Source organism: Alosa sapidissima, chromosome 8 (assembly GCF_018492685.1).
Source record: "Alosa sapidissima isolate fAloSap1 chromosome 8, fAloSap1.pri, whole genome shotgun sequence".
Lineage (NCBI taxonomy): Eukaryota > Metazoa > Chordata > Actinopteri > Clupeiformes > Clupeidae > Alosa > Alosa sapidissima.
In genome coordinates, this window is record NC_055964.1 from 29595946 (window position 1) to 29610884 (window position 14939).

Here is a 14939-nt window from a genome sequence, read left to right on the forward strand (position 1 = left end):
AGAAGATGTGTTACAATTACAGATTAAAGGGACACTGTCTCCTGGTATTGACTCCAGGGATGTACAGTAGCAACACAACTAACTTCTATAATGATCAGTAATGTAATGTGCCATGTTGATCATTTCAGTGATAACTCAGGGCAATTCCACGGAAAATTGACTTTTTGTCACATCCAAAATGCCAGTGAAATGCCTTGGCATTTGTATGATGTGAATGATAAAAAAAAAAAAATTGTGCATTTTTTCTAATTTACATTCTTCAGTCAAAAATAGCAAATGCTCAAATTTCATGTAATCATTAACATCATACCATACCATCACCTTTTATTGGCGTTATGGATGTTACAAAAAATGTAATTTTCCATGGAATTGCCCCTCAGTAAAATTCCCCAGCAGATAGAAACAAAACCATCTACCAAAAGGAAACCTTTGGGTCATTGCAGTACTGTCATCTTTGTTTGATCTAACAGGAAGATGACAGCCAGCTTATCTCCTTTCAACAAAACAGTCAGATAAAGTGAGGTTTTAGCCTCCAAGCTTCAGGTTTTAATGAAAATAGAATAAAATTAGAAACAAACATTACAAAACATAAGTATTCCAAATATACAACATAATACAAAAGATGAAAAAGGACTGTTTCACTGAGTCAACATGGGAATTCAATGAATGGACTGATCCAGTGATCTAACACATATAAGGCAGCATGGCGAATGGCGTTCACAAGGTAAGTAAGCTATTGTCAAAAAATACTATTGTGTCATTAAGAGAATAAACAATTAATATAATTAATTGCACACAATGCACAGGAAAGGGAAAACCAAGCACACAGAGTTGCTCACCACAGCCACAGGCACTCTATTAAATACAATGCAAGTCAGTGGATGAGTGTGCATCCACTGCAGTTTCACCTCCAGTAAAGGCTGACGTGTACTTCTGCAGAGGCCGCCTTGTTGTACGCCAGCTGTCTATGGAACAATATTAGCAGCATGCAAAGCCTACAGTAATCGCTGCGTTTTCATAGCCGGTTCACTTCTCTATCAAAATAGCAGTTACTAACCAAGTGTTAAGGCTGGCACAGAGTGGCAAATGTTATGGCTGGCACAGAGTGCTAAGTCAAGTTTATGATTCCTATTTGGAGCCTGCTATCTCTGCCATTATGTTACTGAGATTCTCTGAAAGGTCCTGAGAAGGGAGAGCTGAGAGCTTGCACATTACTTTTATAACTTTTGCTGCTGTATGTAGTAACTGAGCCAATGTGTTGTGTTTTTGGTGTATTTGATTGAAGTGTGTTTTTTGTTGATTTGATTTCTTCAGTGGATTTCACAATGGATCCATCTTTTATTTGTTGTGAATGTGAAAACTAATAAATATATTGTTTAAAAACAAATAGCAGTTGCTACCTAGTCTAATATGTCATTGCTGGTAATCAAATAAGCTATAGTTTGCTGAAGCATGAATTGGAACTTCTCTAAAAGACTAAAAGAACATTTTATCAGTCAGACTCCTGTAGGTCTAATCCCAGAGAACAATTTACTCACATTCAAATTTGTCCCTTTGTATCAAAGTGTCTGCTAAAATAATCGTTTTTTTAATGTGGATGAAAATACCTCATACCTATAGTACACCATGCACAGACTCTGCAGAAGTATACTTTGGCCTTAAAAGTTCAACAGGAAAACTCTGGGGCACTCACGCACGCACACACACATGCAAGCATGCACGCAAGCACACACACACACACACACACTCACAGTGAACACAGTTTCTGCTCGGCATCACACTTTGTCTTTGTTCAGATTGATTAATTCAGATTAGTTTTTTTGGGTCATTTCAAAGTCTGAGATTCGCATATGAAGGAGGAAACAACTGTGTTTCCTTATTCAACAAAGGCAAGGTAAAAACGTTTTTCCATTCTATGTCTGCTTTAACTTTATCAAGGCAAGTGAGGTTAGTGCAACCTGAGCACCATCTTGTGCCCTTCTAGTGCTAACCATCTGCTGGTTTAAATGGGACGGCTGAGTGTGAGGCCCTCGTAGCGGCCGTCCGGGCTGGGGAACTCTGCTCTGACCCTAGCCACACAGCAGCGAGGCATGACTGGCATGGCGTCCTGGGGCAGAGCTCCTCCAAAGCGCCAGCTGATGAACTGGGCACAGGCCCCGCGGCGCAGGTGGGCCTCCTCGTGCAGCTCCGCCAGGGGGCTCTGGTAGAGCAGCAGGGTCTCCAGGGTGGAGCGCCTCAGCACCAGGGCGGGGAAGAGGGGGGAGGAGGTGAGGCAGCGCCCCGGCTCCCGTCTGCAGCACAGCTGCTCCTCCAGCTGGCACGACGGGGGGCAGCAGCCACACTGGCACCACGGGGGGCAGCTGCCCTGGGGTAGCTCCACCAGTGGAGTGCCTACGCTCTGCCCCCTGTCCCCCTCATCCTCGGCTTTGGGCTCTGCCGGCCCGTTCTGGGCAGCCAGGTCTGGTCTAGCTGCAGGCTGCAGCGCACTGACCAAGGCCCTGAAGCATGTGGAGTCATCCTGTGAGCGACAACAACCACAGCTAGTCAGGAACATATTACAGTCGTATCCTTTTACTCCGCACCGTCATAAATTTAGTTTATGCTTACCTTCCGCGGGTGAAATGAGATGGGTTTTACTGCCTGCAAACTCTTCTTTTTGGACCTCTTCACCAACCGTACTTTGTCCTCATCCACAAACGAGATGCAGAGCAAACACTGTGGGAAGACATGAAGCCATTGTTCAGCAGCCAGAGTACATTTACAACCCACTACTACACAGCCACCATGCAAATGTGAGTGTGAGAGAAAGTATGTGTATGTGAGAGTGAGTGCATATGCCTATGTGTATTGGGTGTGTCTGCGTGTGTGTGTGTGTGTGTGTGTGTGTATGTGTGTGAGTGAGAGCGTCTGTTTATTGGGTGTATCTATGCCTCTGTGTGTGTGTGTGTGTGTGAGTGAGACGCCTGTTTGTATGGGATGTATGTGTGTGTCTGCCTGTGTGTGTGTGTGTGTTTGTGTGTGTGTGTGTGTGTGTGTGTGTGTGTGTTTGTGCGTGCGTGCGTGCGTGTGTGTATATACATTAGGGCTTTGACTCCGAACTTCGTTATTCGAATATAATTAGATTATTTTAAAAATTAAAGATATTCGAACAAATTTTAGGGATCTCTTAATATTCGAACCTGTAGCCTATGGAGATAATTTCTATAATATTTGGTTGTAAACGTTGTTTTCAATTCAAATTCCGAGGTTTTTTTCACGCCTGGTGAAGTAAAATCGCGAGCTCATTAGCAAGGCTATTATTGGTCATCTGGGCTCCTGTAGGTGAAGTTAGCATCCTGGCTGGTTCGCGCTTAGTGAGCTCACACATAGACATAATAGACACTTTTATTTTAAACTTTCCTCTGATTTGAATCACCTAAGTTATCAATCAAAGCAAACAGGGAAAAGAAATGGCAACACAATCATGAAAAACACTCAAATAAATAAATGTGCAGATAAGTCTGAATGAAAAGCAGCACTGGTTGAAGCCTGGAAATATTGTAAACAAAGTAACGTTAGCTTAATTTGCTAGTTTATCATAGTCTGGTTAGACTGTTCAGTTTCCCTACTTGTGTTTAAGTTTCAAATGAATACTTTTTCTCCTTGGGACAGGCCCGTTTGAGTCTTGGAAAATACTTTTCCATTTGCATCGGGATTGAGATGATTAGAACTTAGCAGTCAATTTGAATGCAACAGTTTTGAACAAATTCGTGCAGCGTTCTAATGATGCTAACCGGATTTAAAAGCAATTTAGCCAGTCGTCTTGCACGATTAATGTTTGGATTACATGTGCATGCTGAGGAGGGATGCGCCTGTTGAGAGGGAGAGAGAGAGAGTGCACGGGGCAAGGAGAGTCTGTGTTGAGGTAGGCCTACTTCTGCCTACTCTGGTAGAGTTTGACATACTACAATGCAAGATATATTTAGCCTATTTATTTATGGACAACGTAAGGCAGGAGGTGTGTGTTGCTTTTAATTATGAATGTTCTATCGAACGTATTTTTTATTGATATCGATTACATGTCTATTGCGATAGATATCGCTATCGTTTTATCGCCCAGCCTTAAGCTCAATAATAACAATTTTAACACACGCATAAATACTCAGCCTTTCATGCACGTAGTCTATTGACATTGACTGATACACTGCCCTCTGGTGGACAGAACATATAGAACTTAAGTTTGATACCAATATCGGCCTTACTGAAGACATTTAATGGTTAAAATATTATTAATACATATTCGAATATATTCAAATTTTAATATTAATAAACAAACAAACTTCGAATATGATTTTTGGGCAAAAGTCAAAGCCCTAATATACGTTATGTGTGCTGTGTGTTTATATGTTATGTGTGCGTGTGTGTATGGGGTGTGTGTTGGGTGTGTCTGTGTGTATGTGTGTATATGTGTTATGTTTGCGCATGTGTGTGTATGGGGTGTGTGTGACTGAGTGAGTGTGTGTATGCCTGTGTGTACGTGAGTAGTTTGTTCGCTATCATTGAAAGTGAAAGTAAGCAAGTAATAGGCTACGTTTCTATGCAACATCTGAAACGTTCAAGTTCTATTTGTGTGGATTTTGGGTAGTGTAGTACTTCTGTGTGAAATCTGGAATACATTTTTTTTGTCTCAAAACAAAGTTGATGCCCCATTAACTTTTGGTGTCTATATGAGCATATACAATCGCTTAATCATGCCGTAGCTGGTTTTGATTATATCGTGGATGCTTACAATTTGGGGGCAGCCGTGGCCTACTGGTTAGCGCTTCGGACTTGTAACCGGAGGGTTGCCGGTTCGAACCCCGACCAGTAGGCACGGCTGAAGTACCCTTGAGCAAGGCACCTAACCCCTCACTGCTCCCCGAGTGTTGCAGCTCACTGCGTCGGGATTAGTGTGTGCTTCACCTCACTGTGTGCTGAGTGTGTTTCACTAATTCACGGATTGGGATAAATGCAGAGACCAAATTTCCCTCACGGGATCAAAAGAGTATATACCTATATATCCAGTTCTCAATGGAGAAAATTAATGGAGGTGGGCGCGACTGTTGAGCTCTATAGGGCAAACATATGGCAAACCATTTTGACGTGACAGACAGAAATAGCCTATTCTTGCAGTTAAAAAGCAGCCTTATTCCACACACCAAAGTGGCGCAGTACCTGCCATAATTTAGCCACCAATACAACGTCTGTGTGTTTGGAGTGTTTGTGCGTTTGTAATATCTTTCACCTCCTGTTGATCCTGAACTGACTCAAACTTCCTCTCTGAGTACTTTCTGGCCTCTCTGGAGTAGCATCTGGACCCGATGAGCCAGTCTAGGAATACAGTTGTCTGGCACAAACACAACCGGTATCAACCAGTCAAATATATACGACACAAACACAACCGGTGACAACCAGTCAAATACATACGGCACAAACACACGCAGTCACTAGGGTTCCTACGCAGTATGGAAAACCTGGAAAAGTATGGAATTTGATTTTAGTAATTTCCAGGTCTGGATAAGTATGGAAAAAAGAAACAAGGGTATGGAGAAATATTTGTGTTTCCAGACTATTGCATTTGCAGTACTAATCACTTCACTCAGGTCATAATGAACCATTCCTACTGTTGTGTAGCTTAACTGTCAGTCTCCATCGTCAAGATACAACTATGATACAACTAAGATACAACTAAAAATGACCCAGCTAAATGGACGAATATTAAGTGTAATTTTTTAATTCACTTCAGTTGTCTATACCTTTGTTTTCACCGAGTTATCCCAAACCAGAAGTGGCCACAATGTCGAGAATATGGTCAGAAAAATCTACCGAGAAGTTTGGGAATTTGAGTATGGAAAATGTATGGAATGCATTTGAAATGCAAAATGTGTAGGAACCCTGAGTCACATACATGCAGCACAAACACACTCAACCTACACTAGATTCACACGCTTGCGTTGCGTTACTGCATGCCGGTGGGTTTTCCCGACATACGGGGGTGTGTACTATGGTGCATGCCTTGAAGCGTAACCATAATTTGATTGGCTGGTTCCTTGCGTTGCTGTCTGTTGATGCAGCAACAGTTTCTCAACTTGTTGACGAAGGCGACGGGAGCAAAGCAACGCATTGGAACCACAATTCACTTTGGCAACAGGATGACGTAAGACCATGTAAAGTGGACGACATGCGTCTCCGGCACTGCATTCAGCGCAAGCGTGTGTGGACACCCTCAGTCACATACATGCAGCACAAACACACCCAGTCACTACAAATGACACAAACACACACAGTAATAGTCAGTCACATACATATGGCAAAACACACCAGTAACAACCAGTCACATACTTGCAGCAAAAACACCCCTAGTTACATACAGATGCCACAAACACAGACAGGGCGAACCGGACCCCGACGCGCCAGCAGAGGGGTCTTGTTTCGCCCTGAAGGGACTTATTTTCCCATAATGACCGGCGTTCTATACATTATCCCGCTTACTATACGGCTACTTGCCAAAACGAAAAAATAAACTCCATGATATGTCTCTTTACACTTATTTGTTACCGTTTCATTGTGGCTTTTGCCGCGAAACAAATAGTTCGCAACACACGCTGAACTTGAATCAAACATTCTTTAGAACACAGCTGATCAACCGTCTGCTTTCACTTTTGAATGAAGTTCCAATACAAGAAGTGACTGGAATATTTGCGGAGTGATGTGATCAGCAGCACAAAACCCGTTGCCATTGACAGTGGTAATTATATGTTTGCAGCGGTAATTACAAGAATTTATTTTACCGTAGAACGTTGGGAAATCCCATTCAAGTCAATGGAGCGTTCTACTAGCATTGTGAAGAGCCGTATAATAATGAGTAATAATCAAATCTACCTACCAATGCATAGTATGATAGAGTTGATCCAATATAGATGATAAGCTGTATTATACTGAACTTCCCAGCCTATCAAAAGCACAGAACTAGATCAGTCATTGGTTGCCATGGCCACTGATTCACTGTTATGATGGAAGAACATCAAATATTTTGACATATCTCACCTTGCCAAACACCATGACATCAAACCGGATCCCAAAGGCTTTATACAAAGTCCGGTACTCAGTGCCATTCTCTGTGTAGTACCTTGCAAACCTGCTGAAATTGTTTCAGCTCAAGTTATCGTTGCTCTATTAAATAGAGATATGTAACACTCACAATTTCCCATTATGTTTGAAGCACCTGCCTAAAGTTCAGGCCTGGGTACAGGGTTCGATTGCTCTCCTTCTCGTCCAGTCGTCGGAAGGAGTAGCCGGGCAAACACCGGTGGGAGAATCGGTTCAGGTCGCAGTCCCAGTTGATCTGAACCCCAATCACACCACCCTGCGAACACAGAGCCCCACAGGCAGCAGACTGAGCACAGCACCGAGCCCCTAGCAGGCCAGTCTAACCACACAACTGTACATGCAAATCCAAATTGAACAGAAGTATTTGCGCCCTACTGATAAAAGTATATAGTATAGTATAGTATATATACTTTTTTGATCCCGTGAGGGAAATTTGGTCTCTGCATTTAACCCAATCGGTGAATTAGTGAAACACAAACAGCACACAGTGTACACACAGTGAGGTGAAGCAAAAACTATTACTGTACCTGTTCATTATGAGCAACACTGTAGTGCAGCTTGGTCATAGTGATTGTCCCTCACTCTCCACCTCAAGCTGGTGTGTGGTGAGCATTCTGGCACATTAAGTATAAGTACTCTTTTGATCCCGTGAGCGAAATTTGGTCTCTGCATTTATCCCAATCCGTGAATTAGTGAAACACACTCAGCACACAGTGAACACACAGTGAGGTGAAGCACACACTAATCCCGGCGCAGTGAGCTACCTGCAACAACAGCGGTGCTCGGGGAGCAGTGAAGGGTTAGGTGCCTTGCTCAAGGGCACTTCAACCGTGCCTACTGGTCAGGTTTAGAACCGGCAACCCTCCGGTTACAAGTCCGGAGCGCTAACTAGTAGGCCACAGCTGCCCCTACATACAGTAATGGCTGCCAGGTGGGTGCTACACATTGGTGGTGGTGGTTAGTGAAGGTCTCCCTTCACTGTGAAGCGCTTTGAGGCTCTATAAATGCAGCTTTGAGGCTCTATAAATGCAATGTGTTGTTGTTGTTGCTGTCTCTTTTCTTCTGTTCTTTCTGTGGCATGCCACTCGGTATGATTGTATGTTACTGTTCTGTGGCATTACACTTGGTATAATTTTTCACTATTGTATTCATTTATTTTGTAAGTCGCTTTGGACAAAAGCATCCGCTAAATTTCTTAACCATAACCATGATTGTACTTCCACATGGCTGATACTGATGGAACAGTTTGTGGCCCTCAGGGAGCATTTTCCTTCGTAATAGTGCCCCCTAATGTTAGGACGGGCATAAAGCAGTTTTTTGCCCATGGCCTCTAACCCTCTTGTGGAGCACTGTAGTGTCATCTAGTGCAGTGTTTCCCAAACTTTTTTTCTGGGGACCCACTTTTTAAAAATGACAGACCATCGCGACCCATTTCACTTCAGATCTTACATGCAACATGCATGCAACCATATTGTTTTAGGCCACAGGTTCTCAAACATTTCTTGGGGATATTCTTGCATGCTACGCAGGAGTCGTCACTCTTCAGCATAGTAAGCTGTTCCTGTATTTCTAAAGAGAGATGTTGTAGGCTACGTTGCGTTGCAGACAAATGGATCCATAACACCGTTAATTCCTATGTAAACATGTAGCAAATAACTCAAGTCGTTATATTGTAACCTATTTGTGGAGGTTTCTTTATTTGGAAAGTTGAATCCGCATTTCCCTCCGGAGTTAAGCGTTTCTTTGTAGGCCATATACCAAGGCTGTGTATTGATGTTGTGACAAGCTATGTTGTAAGAATGTGAAATGAATACATATCAGAACAACGGCTTTTGCGCGATAGTCAAAAGATAATGCGCCTTTACAAGAGTTACGAGGTGGGAAACGAGAGGAAATAATGCGTTTAAAATGTTAATTTAAATTGTAGCCTACCTAATATAATGCACTGTTTAGCGTTTTAAATCCGAAATAATAAGGAATGTGATGAGGTTGCTATTAACTTTAAAGAGTGTATCTACAATCGAAACTATCTACAGCCTATGACGCAAATTGAATTGCAATGTCCGGTATACGGATGTCTGCTTTAGTTGACTAGATTTGAATCGGTCAAGTTGAAGAGCTGGTGTCCGTTAATGTTTGTGCAAATAGGCTGATTCATGTCCCTTGCATTTTGCAACTGCGAGGTTCATGGCAAGGGCCCCGCAGAAATGTTTAATTTTGCGAATAAGATGTCCACGATGTCCCCTCTGCAACACGTTCGCCCCCCCAATTTCAGAGCTATTATAAATGCAGAATTGCATTTTGAGGGCCGTGACTGTGGTAAACAAACTATATCCTAATAGAAAACTGATAGCTTTCTTGGCTAAATTGTATAAATTAGGCCTATTAGACAACATAAATTGTGCTGGCGACCCTAATAAAATCTCCTGCGACCCACCCGTGGGTCGGACCCAGTCTTTGGGAAACACTGATCTAGTGAATAATGTCACTGGAAAACATCTAGCACTAGTGCCATCTAGTGAACAATGTCACTGGAAAACATCTAGCACTAGTGCCATCTAGTGAATAATGTCACTGGAAAACATCTAGCACTTCACTATCCAGTGTCTTGAGACATAAAGGTTCAAATTGAGTTAAGAGCAACATTTTTCTCAGTTTTTCTCAATTGCTAAAACACATTTAAAAAAAAAAAAAAAACCTTCCACCCTTTTCTCAAAACTGTAAACACAAATCCCAAATCTCAAACTACACTCACAAAACCAGGTTGGCAAAGGTTTTGTGAATGTAGTTTGAGATTTTGGATTTGTGTTTATAGTTTTGAGAAAAGGGTGGCAGGTTTAAAAACATGTGTTTTAGCAATTGTGAAAAACTGTAATGCATACAGCAAAAAACAGAGAAGAAAGTAAATTGGTACCTCGACTGCAATCTCAGTGAATTTCTCTTTTGCTTCAGTCACTATGTCCCCCAAGCGGAATATGGGGCAGTAGGGATGGCTTCGTCGGTTAAAGATGCACTTCTTCAGGTAAGTATCGGTCATTTCCGGTAGGATATTCCTTCTGGTGAAAGAGTTATTGAAGAAGGTTATGAGTAACAGCACTTCACTTCAGTATGAGCGAGGTTAAAAGTTTAGGTGTACCCAGTTACCTTATGTAGTTAAAGGCTGGAAATCGGATGTTGTTCTTGATTAGAACTGTGAAGTTTTCTGCTGATGCCAGTAGAGCAGGCCTGCGGAAGTAGGAAGTGCCTCTTAATCACTGACACCCAACACAACACAAAGTCCAATAACACCACCAAGCAACCCAGCCTATAGACCCATAACACCACCAACCAACCAACCCAGCCTGTACTCCCATAACAACCAACCAACCCAGCCTGTACTCCCATAACAACCAACCAACCCAGCCTATAGACCCATAACACCACCAACCAACCCAGCCTGTAGACCCATAACAACCAACCAACCCAGCCTGCAGACCCATAACAACCAACCAACCCAGCCTGCAGTTCCATAACATAAAACCAACCCAGCCTGCAGTTCCATAACAACCAACCCAGCCTGTGGTGCCATTATAACATAGCCATTAAATTCTGCCTGAAATCTCATACCACTGCATCCCAACTGACCCAAGCACTGGCCTGCCCATCCACACCCTGTGGCTAAAACAGGTCGCGGTTACAGGAGGTCAGACAGGATGCCATGGCCAAGCAGAAGCGCAGTTTCATATCATGTTCAAAGCAAAAGAGGAACTGTCATTTTAAAAGTTCCTCAAACCTGTTGAGATCATTTCACAATACCAATCTTGTATGATTACAAAACAGAATGTCAGAAAAAAATCAGTGCTGTCTGTTTTCCTGCCCAGACTTCCACTCATTGTTAAGGTCAGCTGAGTTGTGAGGCAGAGAATTCAGTTGTTAAGTCTGACATTACATGTTGTTTCCGGATGCATCTTTCCACACTCTTGGATAGTCTCTGTGTGTGTGTGTCTGTGTTGTGTGCCTAAAAAGTGCCTAGGGTTTAATCTTAACAAACTCAGATGAATATTCTTATTTGACAACAAGATATAACACTTGTGCATTATGGTTTATTTGTGTTTCTAACTTTTGCTGTCGTTAGGTTATCTAAAGAAAGTCACTCTTAAGCAGACCCCTGACAACCGTGTGTTTTGACCAAGCTGAGAGGAATGACAGCTGTGGAATCACAGTGTGTCGACAGGGTTAACTGCACCTTGGTGGTGGAGTCCTCTTCTCAATGGGGCACCACGCTGCCACCTCACAGGTCTTCCTGGTGACATCAAATTTTACACATACACCTGTCTGAACACCTGTGTGGAAAAGGCAACAGCACAGACAAATCAAGTTGGAACAAAACACAGACAACATATGGAGAGTATGTGTGTGTGCTGGCTGATTTAGTTGCAGCTGAGACACATTGAGTGTCTGTGTGTGTGTGTGTGTATGTGCAGTTGTGTATTGGTCCAGCCTGGATGGCACTTTGGAGCTGCCTCTCACTGGAGGACTGGCGGGTCCGTACCGTGGCTGTGCTGGTCCCAGTAGCCCTTCTCGCAGTCTTTATCTGAGCGGCATGGCCTCCCAGTCTGAGGCGTCTGAGGGGTCACAAGCACAAACAACTTGGGTAAATGACCACCGTGCAGGGTTAGTGTTAGCTTAAACTGTGTAGGTAAATGACCACTGTACAGGGTTAGTGTTAGCTTAAACTGCGTGGGCAAATGATCACTCTACAGGGTTAGTGTTAGCTTAAACTGCGTGGGCAAATGATCACTCTACAGGGTTAGTGTTAGCTTAAACTGCGTGGGCAAATGATCACTCTACAGGGTTAGTGTTAGCTTAAACTGTGGGCAAATGATCACTCTACAGGGTTAGTGTTAGCTTAAACTGTGGGCAAATGATCACTCTACAGGGTTAGTGTTAGCTTAAACTGCGTGGGCAAATGATCACTCTACAGGGTTAGTGTTAGCTTAAACTGCGTGGGCAAATGATCACTCTACAGGGTTAGTGTTAGCTTAAACTGCGTGGGCAAATGATCACTCTACAGGGTTAGTGTTAGCTTAAACTGTGGGCAAATGATCACTCTACAGGGTTAGTGTTAGCTTAAACTGTGGGCAAATGACCACTGGACAGGCCTACCCCTGTGTTAGGGTTAGCTTACCTCTGGGCATTTGCCTTGCTTCTGTTGCTTTGTGCCAATGAAATTGGTGACCACAAAGAAAGAGTTCTTCCCCTAGAATTGATGGCTTTCATTAGAACTTGTATGTGATTGTGATTCAAAAGAGAATGAGTAGAGGACGCAGGCTTACCTGGGAAAGGCCACTATGGTCCACTACGTCCCACACCACGTCACCAACCTCAGGCATGTTGGTCAACCCCACCCCTTTGACCTTTGTGGTGACTGAGCTGATGACCAAGTCATACGCCTGATATTCCTTATTCCAAAACAGCATGATGCTGCAATATGAATGGACACTAGTAAACAGCATGACGCTGCAATATGAATGGACACTAGTAAACAGCATGATGCAATATGAATGGACACTAGTAAACAGCATGATGCTGCAATGGACACTAGTAAACAGCATGACGCTACAATATGAATGGACACTAGTAAACAGCATGATGCAATATGAATGGACACTAGTAAACAGCATGATGCTACAATGGACACTAGTAAACAGCATGACGCTACAATATTAATGGACACTAGTATACAGCATGATGCAATATGAATGGACACTAGTAAACAGCATGATGCTGCAATGGACACTAGTAAACAGCATGATGCTACAATGGACACTAGTAAACAGCATGATTCTACTATATTAATGGACACTAGTAAACAGCATGATGCAATATGAATGGACACTAGTAAACAGCATGATGCTGCAATGGACACTAGTAAACAGCATGATGCTACAATGGACACTAGTAAACAGCATGATGCTACTATATTAATGGACACTAGTAAACAGCATGATGCAATATGAATGGACACTAGTAAACAGCATGATGCTGCAATGGACACTAGTAAACAGCATGATGCTACAATGGACACTAGTAAACAGCATGATGCTACTATATTAATGGACACTAGTAAACAGCATGATGCAATATGAATGGACACTAGTAAACAGCATGATGCTACAATGGGCACTAGAGACTATCTGAGACTAATGGGCAGCCAGGAGAATAGTGATATCACGTCACGTCCACCAGTGCTACTAGGCTGGGGCGCAATGTCGGCGGACTATCTCGAAAATGTCCCTGACTGCAAATACATAGGCTACAGGAGTGGAGTGGGTGTGAGTTCCAACACACACACACACAAAGAGAGGAGAGACAGAGAGAGAGAGAGATAGAGAGAGAGAGCGCAAGTGCATCTGCCAAGGCAATGTTACACTAACACTCTTGAAAAAAACTGTTCAAACCAATGCTATTGTTCTCTGTTGTTTTTCATGTTTACAGTTTTGGATAGGCTTATAGCCTATGCTGCTTCCATAATGACAGACAGCGGCGGCAACGCTGCAGTGGGATTCTTCGCGAGGAGGGTTTACCGACGGTGTAGTTTACGCACTAAGTGACAGTAGCCTAACATTGGCTACAATAAAGCGTAAGCTGATTATTTCCATATGAACTGCACTTTACGAATTTACATGATTCATTTCTGCAGTCAAAGTAGACTAATGCGTGGGCGTTAGTCAAGATCGCATAAATACTTCACAGACTTACCAAATAAACATCAAAATAATTCCGTTAGACATCCATTTCATCGAACCGAGTTTAACACTTTTTATTTTGACGAGTTTATGTGTCTCATATTCGCAAAAATTGAGTAGACTGCAAGGCATGTTTGGGCGGAGGAAGGAGCTCTGTCTCTCTCAAGACTGTAGGCTATCTCTTCTCCGGACATGTCACATGGTCCGGCCATTTGCCCAGTAGTTCTTTTAGCCTCCTCACAGTTGGTCCACCAATTGATGTCTAGAAATTCGCACTCATTGTCTCTGGCCGGAAATCAAGGGATTATATGTTCTAATATTTCCATCTCCTGTAGTTTGAAGCACTGTGTTCTTAATTGAAAATACAGTAGGCCTATCAAATATGAAAAGAGTCCACCGCAAAACACTCATCTCCTGTTTCTACCACAAAACCTTTTGCACCCTGTAGGAGAGACTAATGAAATTACCTGTCCAATGCATGCTTACAGTAACAGTATGATGAATGAGAGACCATGGAAGAGCCATAGATCCACTATTCAGAAAATGTCTGGATTATTTACATTCAATTCTGCAAAATGTTCACTGATGGGCAACAGCAATGAAATGGCAATTTTCTTAAATTGCTTTAATATTTTACCTACATGACTGTTTTTATTGTCTTTCACCTATAGCCTAGTAGGCAATTGTGTAAATGGAAAAAGGCTTAGGCCACAATTGGCTTTAGCAATGTTAAAAGGACAAGATAGCCTATTTATACTCATACTGTATGTGCGTAGGGTTACCACACGTTCTGGTTTTCCCGGGATTGTTCTCTTTTTTAAATGTCTGTCCCGGAAAATTGATAATCTTTCCGGGACACCAAATGTCCTGTTTTTTGGTGCAAAGGCACTTCTATTTTTTTTAAGTATTCCCTAGTTTCACTTTCAATAAAACCTACGTTCCGCTCCTGCAATCCTACTATTTTTCTTAAGTTATCTTGATTGTATCCTGCTGTCGGAGGCAGGCATGCGCTTATTTGATTGGTTGTAATGCAGCTGACGGAGGCAGGCATGCGCTTATTTGATTGGTTGTAATGCAGACCTG

The 14939-nt window shown here is 42.7% G+C and overlaps 2 protein-coding genes across 6 annotated transcripts in view; one reads left to right on the forward strand and one right to left on the reverse strand.

Annotated features, from left to right (window-relative positions):
- LOC121714945 (tripartite motif-containing protein 16-like) overlaps nucleotides 1-14939 on the forward strand; it is a 1397702-nt gene that overhangs the window by 382306 nt on the left and 1000457 nt on the right. The gene's annotated exons all lie outside the window — the stretch shown is intronic.
- p2rx7 (purinergic receptor P2X, ligand-gated ion channel, 7) lies at nucleotides 524-14583 on the reverse strand. Of its 4 annotated transcripts, XM_042100207.1 has the most exons (13): nucleotides 13870-14582; nucleotides 12444-12591; nucleotides 12296-12367; nucleotides 11660-11732; nucleotides 11354-11450; nucleotides 10273-10353; nucleotides 10043-10184; nucleotides 7248-7384; nucleotides 7066-7156; nucleotides 6905-6970; nucleotides 5264-5365; nucleotides 2608-2715; nucleotides 524-2518 (listed from the first exon to the last, which is right to left on the reverse strand). In XM_042100207.1, exons 1-13 carry the CDS (start codon nucleotides 13986-13988, stop codon nucleotides 2003-2005), a joined length of 1752 nt encoding a protein of 583 aa, XP_041956141.1. In that variant the 5' UTR covers nucleotides 13989-14582; the 3' UTR covers nucleotides 524-2002. The 4 variants fall into 4 exon arrangements, with proteins under 4 accessions (XP_041956141.1, XP_041956143.1, XP_041956142.1 ...); XM_042100209.1 differs by lacking the exon at nucleotides 5264-5365 and having other exon boundaries at nucleotides 13870-14583; XM_042100208.1 differs by lacking the exon at nucleotides 6905-6970.